The sequence below is a fragment of the Urocampus carinirostris genome, chromosome 6 (genome assembly GCF_059441175.1).
Source record: "Urocampus carinirostris isolate Australia breed hairy pipefish chromosome 6, RoL_Ucar_1.0, whole genome shotgun sequence".
NCBI lineage: Eukaryota > Metazoa > Chordata > Actinopteri > Syngnathiformes > Syngnathidae > Urocampus > Urocampus carinirostris.
Genome location: NC_142354.1, coordinates 13,420,417 through 13,443,853, shown reverse-complemented (window position 1 = coordinate 13,443,853; position 23,437 = coordinate 13,420,417). Strand labels below are relative to the sequence as shown.

At 39.6% G+C, this 23,437-nt stretch overlaps 1 protein-coding gene across 4 annotated transcripts in view; it reads right to left on the bottom strand.

The window, feature by feature from the left end:
• LOC148363866 (RNA-binding protein Musashi homolog 1-like) overlaps positions 1-23,437 on the bottom strand; it is a 52,926-nt gene that overhangs the window by 13,867 nt on the left and 15,622 nt on the right. For all 4 annotated transcript variants that reach the window (XM_088337950.1, XM_088337951.1, XM_088337952.1 and 1 more), the window contains exons 5-6: positions 10,909-10,950; positions 8,309-8,401 (exon numbers count right to left, since the gene is read on the bottom strand). In XM_088337950.1, the coding sequence (XP_088194076.1) occupies positions 8,309-8,401; positions 10,909-10,950 (135 nt within the window). The remainder of the gene's footprint in view (positions 1-8,308; positions 8,402-10,908; positions 10,951-23,437) is intronic.

Here is a 23,437-nt window from a genome sequence, read left to right as displayed (position 1 = left end):
GTGTTTTAGCTCATGTAAATAAACAACCATCATAGACTGCAGAAGGTATATGCTACTTAATACTCTTGAAGATCCCCAAACATGTGATAAACACTAAATAAGATCATTGAGTTCCTCCCTTAAAAACCCCAAATCATATTTTACATAAAGATGATTAGATAATTTATTCAAAAGGAATTGTTCTGTTCTTTTAGCAAGGAATCTTGGTCTTTACATTACAACTAGGGATTCACGCTTTTTTTACATAGTCCATTACATCCTGCTTTTAGAGACCAATATTGTTACTTGAGACTGTTTATAAACTACTGTGATTTTATGTCTATGTATATTTTACACTCTATACACTGCAAGAAATTCTTACCAGGTTGGCATACAATTTTGTCAGTTTTTGTTTTTTACTATATTTTTCTCATTTTTTTCAAGAATGAATGACAGTAATTCTCAGAAAATAGCTACATGATTGGATGGCAAATTATATATCTAATTTTAGAAATTCTATAATACCGGGATCAGAAAAAAATGAAAGTGGTTTGAAAATTTTTAAAATCACTTTTTTTTTTCTTGTCATTGTCATCCTCTTAGCTAAATTACTCACTTAAATCGCCTCCTTATTTTTAACTATATTCCTGACCAGCAATTGGTTATGTAATTTAGCGAAGGGGAACCATTTGTGTGCTTTCTTTCTTTATAGTCGCAAGCTTCCTTTCCATGGCTATAATGTTTTGGCTTCTTCATTTAGCATTGCTGCAAGCTTTGGAACCCTTAGGTAATAAATACAGTAAAAAATACCGTATTTTTCGTTGACTCGCAAAGTCTTTATAAAGCACACACATTCAGAAATGAATAGAGAAAGAAAGGCATGTCGGGAGGTAGTTCAACTAATAGCAAATTGGCATTTTCATGATGCCATGATGCAAACCAATAGCAGACCAGCAATTTATATGATGTGATCTTAGACACATAACACTACATACACAAAAACACTGCAAAGTTCTTGGCAATGCGAAATATTTTTTCTTAAAAAGTGAAAATGTCCTAAGGCGGGGTCGCCTTACCGCGGAGGTCTCCTGTATTTATTTAGGTCAACAAGGGTTCCCTTTCTTGCTCGAGAGCATTTCAACTGCATCTCAACCCCGCAACCATCAGTTTGACGAACTCCGACCACTCCTTATCCATCCATATATAGTGTAAATCTATATATATCTACTTCTATGTTACTTAGCCACTATAAATTAATTCAAACGCTTTGCTTTTTGCCCTTTGCTTTGTACAAAATTGCTATGAACTGGAGGTCTTTTGTACATGTTTTGTAATTACGGCTAACATTTTTTGACAATTTGTTTAAAGTTTGGTGGAAAATGTCTTTCGCTTCTGAAATATCGCTGATGTTGTATAGTGGAGGAATTTGGCCGAATACACATTATATTCCACTCTGTATAGACGTCGTAAGTTGGGGAGGCCACATCCTGGGTGTCTACTGTACTTCAGAAAGTGGAATTTTGACCTTCATGCGAATATCAACTGCATGCAAAACATAGTCCTAGCATATTACAAAGGTTGGCGTTTATATTCCCCTCCCATGCTTTCTCCTCACATCTCCCTTTTCATCCTTGCACTCTCTCTCCGGACAGCTCTCTAAACAGGCCAGCAGACAAAGTGTTCAGTCAAGCCTCCTAATTGCTGGCTCATATGGGTGAGTGGAGTCCCAACTTTTCCCGTCTGCCCTGTTCATGCTGCATTTTTTTTTCTTATCTGTTTTTTTTCCCCTCCATCTCTGCCTCTCTGTTCTCCATCGACAACTAATGTGTATCCAGGGTTGTGATTTGACTTGAGTATTTTAGCAGTTATTTAATCTCTTTGGTGCTTAGTAGCATTCAGAGAGGAAAAATGAAAATAACGGAACAGGGGATTTTTCTTAAGACCATAACTGACTGAAATGTTAATGAGGAAATCCCTTAACTTGTGAATTCCGGTTAAAAACAAATCTCAGATTAATCTGCCAGTCTTGGAAAAAGGTAGGGCGGAATGTGGTCTAAAAGCTCTTATTTGAGTCAAGGCGGATTGCATAGGGCCTTCGTTTTGGTAACAAGAATTATAGCCTAGAATAGGCGTCACCAAACTTTTAGAAGCCGAAAGCCACCGTACTTTTTCTTGTATAGGTATACACACATTTTTGACCTAAAAAAGAACTCAAAATTTGGGTGCATGCATGAGGTTATACACAAGGATTTACGGTAATAAATGGCTGTATTTGTGCAATGGTTGATCAGTTGAAAACATCTCTAACTGCGATCACAAAACATTGGATGCTACAGGAATTGAACCCTGAGTGCTGAATCACAACCGTTAGACCACCAGTGATATAGATAACATAGGAAAAGGCATTTCATCAATGTTAGAGAATAGAAAAAACGGGAAGTCGTCCTTGAAAGATATAAGAAACCGCAATAAATAAATGATTTTAATCATCGCCACACATATTCAACATATGACATAAGGAATGCTTAGTTTGAGGAGAGAAAAATTCAATTAAAATTTTGTAAACGTTATACTCGGGTGCGCATTACACACTAAACATTCTGATTAGCATGATAGGCTACCAATTTTGAGATGCATTTCAAAAATAACAATTTACCATGTTGTTACTATGTTATTATAATGTTATTACCAGGTTGTAATTACTAAAACTAGGGTTTAAATAGGCTCAGTCAACCCCTAAAACAACATGCCAGTTAGAAATCAGATATCCTTGAAATCTGCAATGACCCATCCCTAGTGAGCTATAGAACTGGTTTGGAAGAAAAACAATGTTTTTAAAACATGGATTTATAGTAAGTTAAGATAAGTAGTTAATGAAAATATCTAAATTATCCGCTTAGTTGGTAGTGTGGGCAACTACATTAGTTTAAAGATTATGCTAGCGAAAAAAGTAAAAATAACTGAATACAAAAAGATAATTCACTTTTTCTTTAGCTTTAGCTTCTTTATCTCATTTTATGTGTATTTTATTTTTTACACATTTTTAAATATTCAGTTTAAAGCATTGAAATATATTTTTTCTCTTTTTATTCATTGTTTTTCTTATTTTACAAAATAACATAATATTTTTCGGACTATTCGGCGCACACACAAATTATTCCTCCTGTTTTTCAATGGCAGTTTTTTTTGTGCCTTCGCTCCTCAAAAAAGGTTGTGAAACACTGGCCAAGAACAGTGTTTGAGAAGGATCACATCTTATTTTATTTTGATTTTGTAGGTTTTATTTCCTTTTTTTGGCCGATAATAACGGGTCCAAAGAAATTTACTGATGAGAGGAAGGAAAAGTGGAAAACAGTGACAACGATCGAGTCAAAGAAGGAAATTATTGTGAAAAACGAAAATGGTGTATAAGTGCCTGCCATTGAAGCGCCGCTGGAGTAGAATAAATGGAGCTTTTTATCGGTATATTACAGGTATTCTTTTTTTGACATAATTAAATAATTATCGTTGTTTAGGTAAACACTTGGCGACACAGCGGCTGGGTGGTTAGCACATAGCCCCACGGTGCGGAGGTTCAGTGTTTAAGTCAAGCTACCGCAGCCTCCCTGTGTGGAGTTTGCATGTTCTCCCCGTGCCTGCGTGGGTTTCCTCGGGGCCCTCCGGTTTCCTCCCACATTCCAAAAACATGCATGTCAGGTTATTTGGCCGGTCCAAATTGTCCCTAGGTGTGGATGAGCGAGTCAATTGTCTGTCTCGGTGTGCCCTGCGACTGGCTGGCAACCAGATCATGGTGTCCCCTGCCCACTGCCTGAGGACGGCTGGGATGATCTCCAGCACCCCCGTGACCCTACTGAGGATAAGTGGTGCAGATAATGGATGGATGGAGGTACACACTTGACTAATATTTTGAATTTTTTTTTGTATGTCTCTCTTTTAAAGCAGTTTAAGGGGCCTCATATGTGATGTAGGCTTATACTGTATGCAAGTATATACGGTTGTTGAAGTTATATTGGTTTTGCTTGTCATTTTTGTTTTTTGGGGAAAAAAAGTTTAATATATTTTACTATCACTGCATTAAACTGCATCATCCTTTACTTTATTTTTTTGCTTTGGGTAGAGGCTTGAAATAAGGGTGCGGCGGTGGGTCCCTAAGCCAGACTAGTTGAGAAACACTGGCCTAGAAGCTATCAACATACAGAGGCTAACATTCGTTCAATACGGATATTACAAAATAACTTACACATCCGACATATTTGACAACCATTTTTCTCCACTCTGGACGTCCTCTCAGAAGTACGCTTACAGAAACAAACTTTAGTATGCATCAAAGAGTCGCATTCTGTGTTTTCCTTTCGAGGCGGTGCCACAGTATGAAAATAAACAGGAAATCGAGTTGCACTCCATCTCAACCTGCACCTTGTAAGCGGGCTGGGATAATAAACAAGAAATAGCTCCAGCTCAGCAGGAATGCACTGTGGGATTGCCCCTACCCATGATACCGCTTTAGTCTCATGTGTCCAAACGGGCCAAATATTCCCCAGTTTTGTGGAGTCAGTGCAGTCTTTTATACGCAACCACCGGGGAAAAGTGATTCGTCCCAAAGCTGTTGATATTTTTAGGGACGTTCGGGGAAAAACATGACATGGAACAAGCACCTGTGAAATGAGTTAGCGCTTGTCACAAAGATAACCATTGTTCCTTTAAAGAGGTTGGACATTACAGAAGACCCTCGGGATACGACGTTATCCCTACTGAGTTGGGTGTCTTAAAGTGAATTTGCCGTATGGCGGAGGATGAAAATCAACAGTAATAAGCTTATGTCTTCGGACATAACTTGATACAGCAGGTACACTACTGTAGAATAAAATAACGAAATGTATCTAATATAAACTGCTTCATAAATCCGATTTTTATGCGTGTGTGTGTTTGTATGTGACAGTTTTTGTGTGAAAATGTACACATTTGTACTTTACGCCCCTGCGAGTATCTTTAGCTTGTTTTCGTGCAATGCGCCCCTAATAAATACGGATAAAATCGATAAACATCTACTTTCGTGTGCTCTGCTTTCATAGGTTCTCTCACGCCAAATTGGGCACTACAAATCACGACCACTGACCACTCCAAGCGGTATACATAAAAGTACAAAAATACAATCGTTGAAAAATATATAAAAGTCATGGTGTGGTTTGATGAATCAGATTTCATAATAGAAATTTAAATCTGTATAAATTAATAGGTTGTTTTTTTTTTATTCATACTGTGCAGATAAGCTATTTAAGCATCATTTGCAAATGTACACCCTACGGAAGTGAACATCACTGTTTAGTATAAAAAAAAGAAGCATGAAATGACTTCATTTAAATGAAATCAGCACTTTAAATATGCTTAGAACTCTGACTCATAGGCCAAGTGAGATAAACAACATATTCGGCCTTCAGCACAAAACAACGGCCAATTTTAGATTATTCTGCAGACTTTTCGACAGCGGAACCCGCCGAGATTTGCCGGAGCGCCGACTGCCGGCACTTCCCTGCTTGTCTACACAAATGTATGCAAGCTCACCTCAAAACTGTGCCACTGTCACACACGCCTTTTTCCATTCATGCAAATGCACACTTCTCAAACAATCCCCCTCTCCTTTAAAAAAGAAAAAAACAACAACACTGGTTTACTGTGGGACAATGGGCAAAAGCAGATCACCACAGCAACAAGCTATGGGACTTGATGAGCGTGTATGCATGAGACTAATTTGGGGTGTATGTTGTGAAAAGGGCTTTTGGGGGATTTATAGCAGTGGTTCTCATCTGGTCTGACTTGAGGACCCACCATTCCACCTAGTGACAAACTGCGACTCAAAAAAGAAACAATTTCCACTTCTTAAAGGATTGTGCATTTTAAAACAGAGGTAGTATAAATATACTCACATTTTTTCACAAAATAAAGAAGACCAGCAAAACCAAATCAGCTTCAACTAGTGTATATACGCGCACAGAACCACAGCACATGTAAGCGACCCTCTGAAACTTTTTTAAACTAGCCACCTACTAAAAGAAATTCCAAATATTAATAAAGTGTGTAACTAAACAGCAATAATTGTTTAATTATGTAGTTAAAAAACATGAATATTCTCGTAAGAGTTTAAACCACTTACTGTATCTTCCAGCAGCGCTTCGATGGCTTACACTTGCACAATATTTGCGTATTTTACTATTGTTTCATTCTCCGACACGTTTTCCTTGTTTCTCACTTTTTCTTCCCTTTATCACAAATCTTTTGGGACGCATTATTGTGAGCAAAAAAAGGAAATAAAACCAACAAAATTTCAATTTAATAAAATATGGTCCCTCTGAAAAGCACCAAAATTACAGAACTGGAAGAAGGGATTGAGCAGAGCATTATTGCTACTAATAAGGACCGTTTTTCTTCAGAGAATTATTTTGATAAGGCATACCCCCCGCAACCCACTGAAAACGGGTCCCCGATCCTGTTTTGGGTCCCGACCCACAAATTTAGGAACTCTGGTTTATAGCATTAGTTGTTTGCCGTTGATTTTTGAATAGAGAAAAGCCTAAAACAGGGCTCACGAGCGTAGTGCCCGTGGGCACCGGATGGCCCATCCTTAGAACACCTGAAATAGCCTGCCGACAGGTTCTAATAATAGCTCACCAGTGATTGGGAGATTGGGATTTTCTATGAAATTTGATTCTGTCATTGAAAAACAATGACATGATCAGTGTCTTTAAATACTTGATCTTTTCTTCTCATTTTTTTTCCTTAAAATTAGCCTATAAATCCTATATGTAAATCGCTTAGTGCCCTTATACAAGGCAGACATTGTAGTTCAGGGGTATCAAACTTGTTTAGCTCAGCAACCACATAGTAGAAAAAAACATTCTCTTGGGGTCCTTGTAAAAGAATGGTATAAAAAATGGGGCCTTGGTTCGAGGGCTGAGGGTTTTTTGTGAGGCTCACAAAAAATTATGATTCAGGGATGTAAGGTTTGATAATAAAACGATTATTAAGGTTTAATCTCTTGTCGTGTTTATGAACTGCATTTGTAAAAGAAACAACATAATTCATTTCCACTACAGTTTATTTAACCCGAGGAAATAATGCAGACTGGAAAATGCCCAAAAATAGCCCACAAACACCAATTTAAATAATTTGTTTAATGATTTAAAAATTTCTGATTTTACTTTTATTTTCTTATGAAAATGTTTACCTGAATTTGGCAACTTTTTTTTAAATATATAAAAAGGAGCTAAGGCTTCTTTATTTTCTAATTTTGTATTATTTGTAATGCCTTAAAACGACACGTCTGAGACTTTTATTATAAGTAAACCCGTAGCGTGATGGATTTTCTCAATGTTTTCTGCTCGACTAATAGAAGTCGGCAAATACAGCTTCAGTGGGTGTTCTGTGAGTGGTGCGTGGCTTTGGCGATATCCAGTGGACATATTTAAAACTGGAAGTCATCACGTGACACAATGCAGATTTTTTTACTCTTGTGCTTCTCTCAGCATTGTCAATGGGCCACATAAAAGGATGTGAAAAGTCACACTTGGCCCGTGGACCATGAGTTTGACATGTGTTGTAGTGGTGGACTGATCCTATTTTAACCCTTCTTTGGTAAAATACAACCTTTTAGTAACATAATAATAGCAAAGTACAACATAGTAATAACATAAGTCATTTTAGAAATGCGTAAATAATTGGTAGCCCTTGGCGCTAATTAGTAACTAAAATAGTAGCCCTCAGCTTGAAAAAATCTTATCAAACTTTAACCTAAAGAATCTCACAAAGCATTCAAATTACAAGAAAGCTTAACCGTAAAAAGTCTTGCAGTCGAGATACTTTGCTGCATTTTTGCCCCAACAAATTGACCCTCCACCCAACCCCAATTCAAACTCACATTTCTCCCTCGCCATCACCAACATTCCTCTTTTTCTCTGCCCTTCAACCCTTTCGAGTCCCCCCCTTCTCCTCTATAGGGGGGCCGCTTCTTCCCTTTCAATCCCCTGCCATCCCCCCATCGCCTCCCGTTATCCCCCCCGTCTCTCCTGCCACGCATCTGTCCCCGCAGCATGTTCACCTCGCACCATGTTTCATTCAAAGAAAAAAACCTACACTGACCTACAATAATAAGAAAAATCACAGATCATTGATTTGATCTAATACTTGTGGCATCAAATACCTAAACAAAGCAGGGAAATAAATAGTGTCCATTTTTGTGCATGGAGAAAAGGTGAAGCAGGAAAAAAGCAGATGTCATCCACCGCAGGGGTTCAGTGCACATAGTAAGAATTTGAAAGAGTTCTTTCTGGTTTACCTTTCCAAATTGCTCAAAGTATTGCTTGACGTCTTCAAGGGTGGTGTTGACCGACAGTCCTCCCACAAAGATCTTCTTTGTCCGGGTGACCAGCTAGAAGCACAGAAAAGGAGAAAAGCATTCTTTTAGCCGCGTGTGACTCAACTTTTTTTTCTCGCTGTTTTAGTTTCTCAAAGATTTCAGTTTTTACATGCCATAAGTGTCAATACCGTATGTTCCGCACTCTAATTGTACCGCCCCAAAAAGTATTTTGGTATTTGAGGCGGCAGTAGCTCCGGAGGTAGAGCGATCATGTTAGGATTAAGGGATCCCAGTTCGAATCCCGGCTTGTCCGTGTTACATGCCGAAGTGTCCTTGGGTAAGACACTGAACCCCCAATACCCCCGATAAGCAGGTGAGCGCCTTACATGGATGCACAGATCACGGCCGCAATTGGGAAATGTGGAGCACAATGTAAAGTGCTTTGGGAAGTCATTGACTTGAAAAGCGCTATAGAAATGCAGATCATTTCATTTCATTTATTTTATTTATAAGCAGTGTCTGAAACGCATGACAAAAAAGTTACCGTACACCAGGGCAGACAACTCTGAAACATTGCCTGTCCCATTTTTCTCAACTCGAAACACAATAAGACGACTAATCGCAAAAGAACAACATTGTTGCAAAGTATTAAGGCTTGATAATCAGAATGTATAACAGAACAACTCTTTAAAATTTATTTTACTGTAAATCTACTTATAACATTCATTGCATGTTTATGACATCTGTGTTTTCCATCTGCCATCAGTATGTATCTGTATTTACTCATATTCATTCATGCAATGTTTGCGTTGCGTCGTCTGCTACAAGCCACGTGAGCTCCTCTTGCCATGATGCTTTTAATGTACGTTTACGTTTTGTAGCGTCATAAATCTTGTTGCCTTCTTTTGAATCTTTCTTCTGGGGCTGAGGTTTTGGCTTGAGTCCTAACCACTTATCCATATTTCTCGTGTTCTCTGTGCATCTACTTTAGAAAATGATATGCAAATGCACCTTATAACGCTCGGGAAAGTCCGGAAGCACGAAATTATTCGATGCAGGCTTCTGATTGGCTGCCGAGTATGCAAATTGCCAAACGGACCAAAATTCCGAAATTTTCAAACCAAATGAAGATTTCGTAATCGGAATAAACCAAACGTTGGATTTGAAAAAAAAAATTTCGTTTTGTTGTTGTTGTTTTTTTTTTTTTTCACAAAAGTTGTCGGCCACCTAGGCGGAGACGTTTGGTAAGTTGTACGCCCGACGTAAAAGATGCACGCCCCGGCCGTCCGTGCAGACATTATTTCAGACACTGCTATAAGGCGCACTGAACTTTACAGCGCATGGAATTACAATTTTAGTAAGGGCTGCGCATTTTATACACTTACAGTATAGATTTGTCCAATGTGGCAGACCAAAATAACCAAACATGCAAAATGAATTGAACCCAGATTACAGGAATGAGAGCCCAGAAACCCTACCACTAGACCATTAGTGATACAGATGACATATGAAAGGGCATTAATTTTATCTCATTATCACACTATTTTTACTGAATGTCGGAGAAGGGAGAAACAGAGCCGTCATGAAAAATATAAATTAACGCAAAAAAAGCATGAGGAGTGAAACAACTCTGGTGAATCTAATGCTGAATCGGACTTTGAGTATATCTATGTCTTTCATGACAACTTTCTGTTCCATTCATTAACATTTGCCTCTGGTACTAGGAGTAAAAATCTAATTCCTTTTCATATACCGTCTGAATCACTGGTGGTCTAGTAGTTCAATGTAGGTGTTCTCACTGCTGCGGCCCGAGTTTGATACCCATTGCATACAATGTTTTGCGATAATGGTCAGCGAAGTTTTTCCAATGATCAATATTCTCACAAATACTGTCAGGATCTGTCATGCCATCTTCCCCCAGACAACACAAAGACACACCTGAGTTTGATCTCCACACACCTGTCCTGAATTATCCCAAGTCTTTACATTGACAGCTTAGACAGCACACTGTGTCGGGTCACTGCATCTCCATTTCCGGTTTGGTCTTCGTTTCTGGTTTAGATATTGTGAGGTTTTATTTTTCAGGGTATGTTATTTGTTTTGTGACCCCTTGTTTGTTTGTTACTTTGTTCTTAGTTTTGTTTAAAATATGATCTTTAATATGAGCACCCCTGTCTCAATTAACGCTTCCTTTTACTTAGGTCCACCCGCAAAACCCAAACAATACGGCAGACGTTTAACACTGTATCCATTTTCAATTTTATTCACCATATTTTCCTGCGTGTTAAGCGCAATGGGTTATTAGGTGTACTTCCAAATTTCTGGCCAATTTGGGGTTTTTAGCTGCTCTTTATAGTCCGGAAAATACGGTATAAATTAGGGCACACTATGTCAGTGTGTAGGATGGGTGATGCCGATTGGTCACAGTGGGGGTGGTGGGGTGTTGTCACGGTGACAAGGTCATAGTGTCAAGTGGATTGCAGGCCCTCCTCCCCATCATGTGACACTAATCCTGACCAATCATAGACCGGCGATTACGGACAACACATGAAAAAATTCGGCCTTTAGTTCGCACTCACCTTGGGCTGAGCACGTCGGGGGAACGCCACTTTTGGGTCGATCTGTAGGAAAGACATGAGGGAAGACAGCTTGTGTTTAGTCACATATGTAGCAAGAAACAACTTTTTAAGAGTGTTTATTTGCATTTATACTTGTTAGTAAACTGTGTGTACCTTTGAGAATTTTCACAATGTCTTTGGTTACAATGAATTACTCTTAGTCTAAATACTGTAATCCCTCATTACTTCGCGCTTTGTACTTTGTGGATAGACAAATATTCCGCGATCCATTATCCGCAATTCATTATCCCCGATCGCATATTGTTGCAAGCAGGGGGCTAGTAGAGTGCATTTTTGCTGGGATAAGGAGCGGACCACTTCATTAGCAACCAAGAATAACTTTGGACCAAGATACTTTACTAGATGTTTATTATCATGTGACATTGCACTAAAAAAACTTGAGTCAAAAATAAGCATATTTGGATCAAGAGTAAAATGGTACGTTAGATGTTGTCTATAGGAAAATATCCCAACACACAAAAAACCTTTTGTTTAACAAAAAAGGTTCTGTCTGTCAAAAAGTCACCTATACTTGTGTTGCTGCAATCCATTATCCCCGATTGCATAATGTTGCGAGCAAGAACCGTCAGAGCGCACTTTATGTCGGGCTTCGAGGCTCATTTGCGATCCATTAGCCCCAATACCATATTGCTGCAAATGGGAACGGCAAAAGGCAGTTTTTTGGGAGGTATTGCTGTTCTGGCATACCTAAACTAAAACATATTATATCATTTAACACATTCTGATTATTAACATGAACCAGACAATACTAAGGCAGGGCGATAGGGCTCGTATATCAAAAGTAGATTTTTGCAACCATTACAATTTTAATTGATTTATTTCAAAATGATTGAATATAAGAATACTAATTCTAAAAATACTTTAATCTATTTAAACAAAGCTATAAAATGAACTAACCAAACATCTTATTTTAAGTAGGTTTTAATACAAAAATCTTCCAGTGAAAAAAAACAAAATAGTATTTTAAATGGGTTTAAACGTAAAATTAACAAAATTAATTCTAATTGTAGGGAGGCACGGCGGTGCAGTGGTTAGAGCATGTGCGGCAGAGTTCTGAGGTCATGAGATCGAACTTTCCCGTGTGGAGTTTGCATGTTCTCCCTGTGCTTGCGTGGGTTACCTGCGGTTTCCTCCCACATTCCAAAACCATGCATGTCAGGTTAATTGACAAGTCCAAATTGTCCCTAAGTGTGGATGAGCGAGTCAATTGTCTGTCTCTGTGTGCCCTGCGACTGGCTGGCAACCAGATCATGGTGTGCCCTGCCCACTGCCCAAAAATAGCTAGGATGGGCCCCAGCACCCCCGCGACCCTATTGACAATAGGGAGTGCAGATAATTAATGAATGAATGAGTTTTATTTGTTGCTTATGCCTTACTGAAATAACTCATTGGCATTAATTGAAGGCACATATTGTTAACCACCCAATCCATAATCTTACTAATTGTGAAAAGATTATATTCAGAACCAACTTTTAAATTTCTTCTCTTTGTTTCCCGATTTAGCAAAAACGTCAATTTAAGTAATGATATGATTTAATTTATTGACAATTTAGAAAACAAGGCTTCATAATCTCATCTCATCTCATTAGCTGAACCACTTATCCTTAGGGTCGCGGGGGGGGCTGGAGCCCATACCAGCCATCTCCGGGCAGTGGGCAGGGGACACCCTGAACTGGTTGCCAGCCAATCGCAGGGCACACAGGGACAGACAACTCACTCGCTCAGTCACACCTAGGGACAATTTGGACCGGCCAATACACCTGAAATGCATGTCTTTTGAATGTGGGAGGAAACCGGAGTGCCTGGAGGAAACCCACGCAAGCACGGGGAGAACATACAAACTCCGCACAGTAAGGCCGGTAGCTGGATTTGAACCCACGCAGGAGGTTACAACGACCTCAGAACTGTGCCGCACACGCGCTAACCACTGCGCCGCCGTGCTGCCCGGCTTCATAATCATTCAAAACAATAAACAAAATAAATAATCTAAATAATAACAAAATTAAAATGTACTATATTTAGCATAAACATACTGTATATTGTGTACATTTTTTTTGTTTTTTTTTTTAAATCTGCTACAAATCGTATAGTATTATTTTTTGTATCTGTTACACATCTGAGACCCTGAACATCACTGTAGCCCATTAAAAACTGTCAATGTGGGAATTGTGTTGCAAAGAAATACAGCCTGTTTACAAACTAATCAAATGTACATTTAGCCTTGTATTCAATGAATAAGAAATAGAATTTATCCTCTAAGGGTGATCACTTTTCCAAGAAACATGCTTTTGTTCAGTCACTGAGCGCATATGAAGGACAACATGTCCAGAAATAGAAGATATGCTAATGCTTGAGTATGTATGCACAGTAGGACCCTTATTGATGCATGGAAAGCCCGCCAACATCCAAAAACATTTCTGTGGTGAACGGAACACACATCGGAGCAAGAACAAGTCGGCTTTATTGTTTGTATTACTCTCACAAGTGCATCGACGAAGAAATTCATCTTGACCCCCCCCGAAAGTAACGTTAGGATTTTCAGAAGGATTGCACGCACTGACAAATCCAGACAACCACCATTAAGGATTAACAAGATTTGATGTATCCATATTTTGCCCCCATGGAATGTCTGAGCACTGGTCAAGGTTAGAGATAAAATTAGAAGCAAATGAGTTTTCAATGAGCCGGCATGTAATAATGCGAAATATGCAAAGCCCGGCCTGGCATTTCAAATTTGCGCGGAATCTGCTGTTATTCTCACTCAAGCCGACGAGACATGATTTTGTGTTTTTTTTTTAGGTCGCGGAACCTTCTAGTGTATTAAGGTCTTAGGCTTCCATCTTTGTTCTGATAATTGGATGTGTGAAGAGAAACCCCTCGCGTCTCACACAGGCGTACAATTTCTATCGGCATCCGAAAGCAGCCTATCAAACCGTCAAACAACGTGCACTCCTCGAGCAAGCGTCGTACCGCAACGAGTAATATTCACGCCATGTTTCTGTGATAATTCCTGGCTCCTGATGCCAACACTTGAAATGAAAATACCCTTAGAGGACCTTTAAGTGTCTTTGCGGCCACTTGGAGAGCGCCGAACAGTAGCTAACATGAGGCGGCGGTGCCCTTGGGAGGGATTGCCCGACGACTTTGCAGCTTCGAGAAGCGTGGTGTCACCTCCAGCTGGTAGAGGCCCGGCAATGGTACGCCAAGGTCGCGGTGAAGCGAGATAGCGCCAACAGGAAGTGATCGCATTGGGAGTCCGTATAAGATTTCGATCTCATGTTCAACAGAGCATAGCCAGTTTTAAGATTATAGATGTCAGCCGGCTCCTTGTCTTGCTCAATACAGTCAATTGTTTGTCGCAGGGGTTACTTTCCAAAGGGAACCCGTGTTAGGTGAAACCTTTATTTTTTGCGGGTGGAGTGACAGAGCAATCATGCCACTGTTGTTTACACGTTACAGGGATAGTCAAGTCAAGCCATTTTTATTTGTATAGCCCTTTATCACAAAAGGTCTCAAAGGGCTTTACAGAGCACAAACATGTGAATGTGAATTTCCCTCCAGGATGAATAAAGTATCTATCTATAGTAAAATATAACATGTCCAGTCATGTTTATTTGTTTGGCCCTTAATCACAAAGAGTCTAAAAGGTCTGCACAGACCACAGATTATTGCAAACTACAGACTATTATGACACCATCCCCTGAACTAAAACCTACATGAGGGCAAGGAAAAACTCAAAAACCTCAACATGAGGAAAATGAAGAAACCTTGAGAAGGGACAGTCTCAAAGGACTGCATAGACCACAGATTATTGCAGACTACAGACTATTATGACATCATCCCCTGATCTAAAGCCTACTTGAGGACAAGGAAAAACTCAAAAACCTCAAAACGGGGAAAATGAAGAAACCTTGAGAATGGACTGCACTTGATACAGGGTTAGTGCACCTTTTGCATAGCAGAATTTGGGCACTTTTTCAGGAGTTTCAAAGCCGATTTTTGCTCCATTACAATAAAAGAAATCTGGTGTGATTTAGAGCTGCACGATTTTGGAAAAAAAAAACAATTGTGATTTTTCAGACCTGTATTGCAGTTTTGATGGGATTTTAGATTTTAAAAGAAAAGTGCATTTCTGTCGTTTTTTTTGGGTGGAGAACTTAAACATAGTGACATGCAAACTTAACTCGAGACTGATAGCATACGACTGTAACAAAATAACCACTATAGATCTACAAATAAAAACAGTATTTCAGTTGAAGAAATTGTGTTTATTGTCAAAGTACAACGAAAATGGTGGGCTACAACTTTCAGTGTAGGAAAGCAATTTAGAGAGCGGATGGCTGGCTACACGCTAGCGATGGGTAATTGCGACCTTCTGCAAGGTATTTGTGATAATTAAAATACAAGAGTCACACAAGTAGTGGTTTTCCATGAGTTGTGGCTCCAAGTCGTAATTGGTAATGGATCTGGCGTTATTGGCTGGCCATGTTCGGTAGTAGTGGCTTAAGAGTTGTTGGCCTAGCTGTTAGCTTTCCCTTCTGACGCGGCCTCAGTCAATTTCCAGACGCGATCTGCGATTTACATAAGCGTTTTATTTAATCTTGTGAGTGCATTCATCAAGACATGACTTTTTAGATCTTGAGTTAATTTCGAATATGTTTGTTTTTCAAACCAATCTCTCCTTATATAGGTGTTGCGTAAAAATGACTTTCAGGAGCAGGAAGTTTTTCCCATTACATTTTACCACTGGGAAACACTACCTTACTTTTTTGCATGGCCTATAATAAATGTCCATAATTGATATGTCTTCCTTGCACTGACACGCATTTCATAGTGCCCTGATGAGGTGTAGCACGCACCTGTTCTTTTGGGCGCAACACATGAAGCTTCATAGGACACTGCCATACAAACGAATGCCAGCAGCAGTTAATCATGAAGAAGAAATGCAATGGCAAAGCAAAACACCGGAGAGCAATGTCAGCATACTTTAAAAGCAGACTTGTTGAGAAACATAATCACAATTTGAAGCATTTACAAGTACTTCACTCAATGTTCAAGCACTTTTCAACCCTTAAAACCACAACATTAAGATTCAAGCATTTTTAAGTTCAAGCACCTATATGAATTATGGTAAGCACTTACTGTACACTTAACTCCGGAGAACCTAAGCACCCTTTTCTTCTTGGGAAAATTATGGCCCGTGGGTTTTCCAGGACTAAAATAAAAATTCCTATAACTTTCAGTTTTGATTCATCACTTGATTTTGCCCTTTTAGCTGTACACTTTTACTTTCTAAAGGTCTTTTGAAGGCAAACGTATCCAAGGAGATTTGTTTCTACCTAAAGCTGTAGCATGACCAGTGGTAGCCTTTGGGAATACTCGTATCTTGGATTTTCTGTCGTATGATACGCAAGATTTTTGTTACAAATAAATCTCTTGCATCGATAGTCTCGTGTTTGGAGGTGCTTGTATACAGACGTACGACTGAACGATACAATTAAATACTTTTGTCCGTGCAGAACGTTTATTCCACATTATGAGTTTCAGAGAAACTTAAAATTGCAATAAAATTTTCACATATGAATCTAAATTTAACAAGCTGTTTCACATACATGTACATATGAAACGTTATTGATGCACGGGTACAAAAGAAGGATAGAGAATCTTTAGCCAATCAGAATGCAGAACACAGTGCATGATGCAAATACGTGACGTAGCGAGACCGTGAAAAGTGAACAGCGTTATAGCGAGGGTTCACTGTACATTGAAGGTTATCAGTGAAAATTTAAGGCAAAGTAATCTGATCATAAATAGAGTTGAGGTAAATTTTCTGATTGAGAAATGTTACCAGGCCAGAACAATTATAGTTTGCCCTGTTTATTTTCGATATCCTGTTTTAATATCAATCCTGTCCGTCCCGTCCCGTTCGGTATCTACCCCATATGTCCGATATCTGCTCGGGCAGTTGGTATCGATCTCGTTGGCCTCTGGCTTCCTATTATTCCACACCAGACTGCTGCTCACGTGCATGACTCCCCATTTCCCGTAAAATATAAGGCTTGTGTGAGAAACGTCACGCATTTGGGTCCTCATCCTGTTCCAGTTCATGACAATAGTACGCTTTCGACCTCATGTTCAACAAAGGATTTCTCACTTGATCTTTATAGACTTCGACCCGCTCCTTGTTTATCTTTAGGTTTTAATTTAGCAGTGAGGATAAGCAGCGCAAAACATGGATGGAAGGACATACAGTATTTCCGATAATTCGACTGCTACCGGTGGAAAAAATAAAAATCTCAATCAATCTTTGAGAGTTTTGACAAAGAAACGAGCCAAATACGTAACTACAGAATATGGATCAAAAGCTCACATAAGGCTCTTAGGTGTAACACAATAGATCCTCTGAATAGCATAATAAATAGGCTGTGTTATTGAGAAATAACCACAAAGATATTTTCATTGGATTCAAGCATTGATGTTATCTTTGTAATATGAAGGCCTTGTTACACACTCTTATTTGGAGCACGTCTTTCAATAAAATCATGCAAAACAAAATGAATGACATTCTTTACCAATGTCGGTTATGTATGTCAAAATTCCATTTCACTGGTTACATTTACATGCAGGCATGCGATTGGCAACGGAATATTGGATTTCTGGAGCAATCCGAATGAATCGTTTACATGCCTAGAGACAAACAAGTAACCCAGTATACATAGTCTTTTCGAGTATTCTAATAACAATGGTGAAGTGGGAGTGACGTAATTATGCAAATATACATTGTTTACGCATTTAGAAGAAGAAGAATGTACTTTTATTGTCATTCTTTTTAACCATGCCCACAGAACGAAATGTCGATACACCTGACCCGTACAGTTAAACTGTAGCGAACCAATGCAGCCGCAGCCAAACAGGGCGCCGCCATTTTAGAGCCATTTGGTGACCAAACCCCCCCAATTCCAACCCTTAATGCCAAGCGCCAAGCAGGGAGGCAATGAGTACCAATGTTGTAAGTCTTAGGTATGACTCGGCCGAGGCTTGAACCAGCGACCTCCCAGCCTCGGAGCGGGCGCCCTACCATCTTGGTTACCGAGCTGATATCTAGGCCACGGAGCTGGTTTTAGCTTATGATATTAAAGAAAGGATGATTTCATTTAGGACACTCACCAAAATCAATAAGGTTCTGTGTTTGTTTGCTAGAAAAGAGAGCTCTATTTCTGTCTCTGTTTTTACAAGATCTGCTCCAATGTGGCCAGCCAAAAGCATAGAATTACACTATGTATGGACGGATACAACTGTAGCATGTTCACCCTCGGAAAAAACAAAACTGAAATATCCTAGATAAATCAACCAATATATATGAGGCTTTTAAGCTTGTAAACTGAAGTTTGCATGTATCATTCTTCCATGTACTATAAGCCCCACAGTGCTTTGGGGGCATAAAAATATCCCAGGCAAGGGAAACTTCATGCAAACAACATGCGCACAAGCAATCAGATCACTCAAATGGGTAAACAGGCATTAGTAGATATAGAATGAAAGGGCTACATAACCGTTGAAATCAGAATGCTTTGGTATGGCAGTCGGACCAAGACCGTAATCGGGTCATTGTGCCCGTTTATATGGCTTTACATAATCAAAATACTGGCAGTATTCCGTCTCCAATTGAATTGCCTGCATGTGAAACTACCAACTGTAACCAGAACGGCCCCGAATGAGTTAAAAAAAGAATAACTTGAATCACTCTATGACAATAAATCCCTTCTATACAAATGTCTACCAACAATGACTAAGTTAGGCCTAATGCACCTTATTGTAGCACTACTGTGACTACTACATTCAAGCAATGCTGTTAAAAAATCATTCCACTCCAGCGAGAAAACAGAATGCATCTAGCATGTAATTTCTACAACTGGCTGTACTCTGAGCAAGGCTATAATAAATGAAAAACCAAGACTGCTGAATTAGCCTTGAGGAAGACAGACAAGCCAGTAAAGCAAAACGGCTTAGCCAGGTCACCGTTTGCAACACTAGGAAACGGCTCTTTCGAACAGAGAAAGGCTTGACATTTAAGAAGTGCCCCGACCGCTAACAGTCAACTAGTAAGAATGTACACTGTGAGAAGAAAGGTATTCTTCAAAAGAGCTATAACTGAGTGTTCTGGTAATGCTCTGACTAACACCCTGCTTCATAACACTCAACCTGTGCGCCAACTATGCAACAAAGTGACGGCAATTTCCTTCTTCTCTTTTTACTAGCCTCATTTTCAGCACAAGTATACCACCCGTAGTCACCTCACATGGCCTGGTGCGCTCACCATCAATGAAAAACAAACAGTTTATTTTATAGCGCCTGAAACTAAAATCATACTAAAAACACGACTACCATCCGGTGCCGTAACGGGTAAAATAAAGACGGGGGAGTGGATGGAGAGGAAGAAAGCATTCGTTTGGAAAAACGCAGTCGGCTCTTGAGAAAGTGGGCCTGTCCGGCATAGCGGTGCAAGTGGGGCTGTCCCAGCAGGCAGCCCCTCTGATTTCATTAATTAACAGGACAAAGAGTACAAAACAGATGGGTCCTTAGAGGAACTAGGGCTCCCGTGCTACCCCCACAAGCAACATACTCATTTGGCGCCAACGAAGGTAACTTACATACTCTTTGGTTCACTACTGCGAATTATCGATTAGTCGATAACTACCGTATTTTCCGCACTATAGGGCGCACCGGGTTATAGGGCGCACCCCCAAAAAATAGTTTTTGGTCCTATATCTTCCATAGATAAGGCGCACCGGATAGTAAGGCGCTACAATGGGAACGTCGACAAAACAGTCAGATGATTCAGTCAAACTGATTACCCCCTTAATATTCCCAAAGCTTGCAAAGAAGCAAATACGTGTCGTAGACACGTGCGGATGCGGTGTCCGTACGATGTCACTCAAATGCATCATTTCAAATATCATTCGGAAGGTTAAAGTCTTGGGATTCAAGAAACCCCAAACATTTCTAAGTTTCTATTTTCTTTTTCGCTCGCATCTTTACTGTGCATATGACAATAAACACTTGGAATTGAGTTTAATTCACTCAACTCATCACAGCAACATCAAGATCATTCTAAAACAAGATACCGGGAAAATATAAAGCCGCATAACTCACCTAAGTTCTCACGTTCAATAATGATACGCAATCATGGTCTTCTTACAACCGTGAGTGAAGTAAATCCAGGAGAGTAAATTATTTGCAGATACAGACTAATAAAACATGTTTCTTTATGGTGTACTTTAGCAAGCTTGCTAAGCTTGCTACGCCATTGCTAAACTCGGCCAATTGCAAGATTTGTTTTGGTCATCTAGCCTATTGGAGGCTCTGAATAATTTCAGCCAATAGCGATCGATTTAACTGATGATTGACACATCTTTTTCGGCCAATTGCAGGGTTTGGTTTGGCCATCTATCCAATCCGAGGCTCCGAATAACTTCAGTCAATAGTGATCGATTCAAATGATGACTGACACATTGGTTAGCCAATGAAACGCCGGTATATAAATCCCAGCATACACCGCGGACTTGCTACGCCATTGTTAAACTCGGCCGATTGGAGGGTTTGTTTTGGGCATCTAGCCAATCCGAGGCTCCGAATAACTTCAGCCAATAGTGATCGATTCAAATGATGATTCACACATTGGTTAGCCAATGAAACGCCGGTATATAAATCCCAGCATACACCGCGGACTTGCTACGCCATTGTTAAACTCGGCCGATTGGAGGGTTTGTTTTGGCTCCGAATAACTTCAGCCAATAGTGATCGATTCAAATGATGATTGACACATTGGTTAGCCAATGAAACGCCGGTATATAAATCCCAGCATACACCGCGGACTTGCTACGCCATTGTTAAACTCGGCCGATTGGAGGGTTTGTTTTGGGCATCTAGCCAATCCGAGGCTCTGAATAACTTCAGCCAATAGTGATCGATTCAAATGATAATTGACACATTGGTTAGCCAATGAAACGCCGGTATATAAATCCCAGCATACACCGCGGACGACTTCGCGCTCGGGGGAGAATCTAGTCGGCGGCTGTTGAGTAAGTTGCGAGACCTTGCGAATTTAATATTGAGCCATATATAAGGCGCACTGTGTTATAAGGCGCATGGTCAGCTTTTGAAAAAAATTAAGACTTTTAGGTGCGCCTTATAGTGCGGAAAAAACGGTAATTGATTATCAACCCATTAATGACTTAAGTAACTGCCGCTATATTTTGTCCAGGTTTGACCCGAAAAGGAAAAATGAAATAATACCGTCATTTCATAATCAATCATTTTTATCTCGTTTTTCATGGTAGCATTAGGCATCAGTGCAAAGACAATAGCATTAGCAGCTAACGGCTGTCTCCACAATGCTAGCATTAGCATTCGTATCTAAAATTTATCTTACATCAATGGCATCCACATAAACCCAGGATTACCAAACCAAACACAATGAAAGCCAATAAAACAAACAAAATAACAAGGGGAAAAATGCTGCATTGAGCAAAGGACGGGAATTCTGTTTATTTCGGACACATGGTTTTGCCGTTTTAAATTCCGGAATGGATTGGTATCGTCCAACAGATAGTGAATGAATGAATGAATGAATGAATGAATGAAAAATGTATTCAAACATCAAAATAAAAACAGAACAAAAACAATAACTCAACAACAAATGATGTTACATATTATGTTCGAAAAGGGGTAGTAAGAAGTAAATGCTTGTATTACCTACCCCTTCATCTTCCCCACCAAATCCACCAATTATATAACAACAATTGTAATGATATTAATAATAACAGTTATGATATAAGAATAGCAACAATAACACAAAGTTAACTAGACGCACTATTCCCAATCTCCCGCACCACTCATATACCCACCCTCATCATCTCAGTATTCCGCCAGGAATGTTACTTTGTATCTCAACCTGAAAAAGTGAATAGTTGGACACCGTTTGATCTCGTCTTGCAAAGCGTTCCAAAGCTTGACTCCACACACAGACAAACACATACTTTTCCTGGTGGTTCTCACCTTTGGGATTATGAATTCACTACAGCCCCTTAAGTTATAATATTAGTAGTAGTAGTTATTAATTCTCCGACATTTTTGTTGTTTAAAATGAACATTTTTACTTAAAAAAAAAAAAGTAAGCTACCTCGTTCCAAAACAAAAACAGATGACGTAACCATTTAGCGCTCTTGGAGCTAGTGCTAGATAAGTTCCAATGTGTTTCTGCCCGAAATAGGTTAAAATAATCGAAATCTGATTTTACAAATCAGTAAATTTTTCTGATTTGAAACCCTCCGTATCTTCAGTATATCAGTGTTTCAACAGTAAAACATTTTTTTTAATAGAAGTGGTGTCAGTGGATTCAATCATAACAGCAAAATGAGCAAAACGTTTAGAAGACTTGGCAGGGTCCCTCCATAAAACTCCACAAAGGCTCAACTAATTACTTAACGAAGCTTACTAATGAGGATCTCCCCATCACAAATGGAGCAGACAAAACCCCTTTTCCTCTGTAAGGCAACAAACCGCTAGCCTGAAAAGTCAGGCATGCGTGCGAACGGCACATGTAGCGCCTGGCTCCACTTTCTTAGCCCGTCCAGGCTTTATCCTCACATCTCAGGCCTTCCATGGAAGCCCAATCCAGTTTGTTTCCTTCAATCCGATTAGTTGCTTTTCAGATCTATACTAATTACAGAAATCCTCCTGCCCGCCCCTTCTCAGCCACCTTCTCCATCCCCCCTCGTTCGAGTCTTGACCGCGTCAGCATTAGCCGCTAATCTCCAGCGGAGTCCAGGCCCGCGGCCAGACTTTGCTAACCAGGTGTTAGATCGGTGGAAAAGTGGGCTGCCTTCGGTGTGCAGCAGCTGGTTCGAGCATATGCGGTATCGCCGTGGCTGCAGATGAAAGCTTTTGCGCCATACGGACGATAGACGGAAAATATATAATCAACAACACTGCACCTTGGTTAGCTGTGCTAAGAATCTGATGAGTTATTTTGTTTTGTAATCTTACTATAAATTAGTACTATATTTTACCAATTGTGTACTCTTTTGCTGAGGTTCTTTAAAACAAAATGCCTGAAAAGCTGTGGACTGATTAACATATTCTTTGAATGAATGAAAACTGTATTTGAACATTAAAATAAAAAAACAGATCAAAAACAATAACTCAACAACAAAATAATATTGCATAATATGTTCGAGAAGTATTTTTACACATCATTTTGTGTTTTCAAACACGTATACTTTCCATTTGCTGTTGAATCTCGCAAAACATCATCCGAGTGTATCGCACAGCCCCACTGAAAGCAATAAAACCGTGGAATCTAAAATAATTTTGACTAAATCCACGCTTATACGAAATGAAGGAGTGGGGGGGGGGCGCACAGATCCCACTCCTTTCTCTTTCCTCTAACCGCTTCCAGTGAATTATT